At 46.2% G+C, this 535-nt stretch overlaps 1 protein-coding gene across 1 annotated transcript in view; it reads right to left on the bottom strand.

The window, feature by feature from the left end:
- LOC119588663 (chondroitin sulfate N-acetylgalactosaminyltransferase 1-like) overlaps window positions 1–535 on the bottom strand; it is a gene marked incomplete at its 3' end in the record, with an annotated part of 32234 nt that overhangs the window by 11470 nt on the left and 20229 nt on the right. The window contains 1 exon segment of the mRNA XM_037937297.1: window positions 312–450. Within this exon segment, the coding sequence (XP_037793225.1) occupies window positions 312–450 (139 nt within the window).

The raw sequence follows: 535 nt of genomic DNA, 5'->3' as shown, positions 1-535 counted from the left end.
TCACACACACTAGCCTAAAGTACTCCACTTGTATACTGCAGCATAGAATTCACTAAAACGATTGCATGTGCAACATATCACAATCCTAATACAGAAGTAAACTTTATGAAATAATATCAAATGATTTTCATACAGTTCTATGCACATTATACCTTCCTTTTATTTATTAATCGAGCAAATCTCTTTTTTAACCGAAGCGACCGCATTCAGAGAGAAAGCGTTATGAAAATCCACATCTGTCCGACAGCAACTTCACTCTCATCCACGTTATAATCTTCCATCCATGCGGCCCCTCACTCACTCCTCCTCACCGCGTGCTGGTCGACGGCGAAGGCGTTGATGACCTTCGGGGCTTCCAGCTTCTGGTACAACGTGATCCTGCTGCTGACTCCGGCTGAAGAATCCTCGAAGTACAGGTCGAACTCAGCGCCGGAGGGAAGCCAACGGTACCTGTGAGGAGGAGGATCATGCTGACCGAGTAGGACTGATGATGATTGTGGTGGAGGTGGTGGTGATGGGGATGATTGTGGATTGT

This window comes from Penaeus monodon, chromosome 24, assembly GCF_015228065.2.
Source record: "Penaeus monodon isolate SGIC_2016 chromosome 24, NSTDA_Pmon_1, whole genome shotgun sequence".
NCBI lineage: Eukaryota > Metazoa > Arthropoda > Malacostraca > Decapoda > Penaeidae > Penaeus > Penaeus monodon.
Note: the sequence above shows the minus strand (reverse complement) of the source record. Positions and strands in the feature narration are given on the sequence as shown.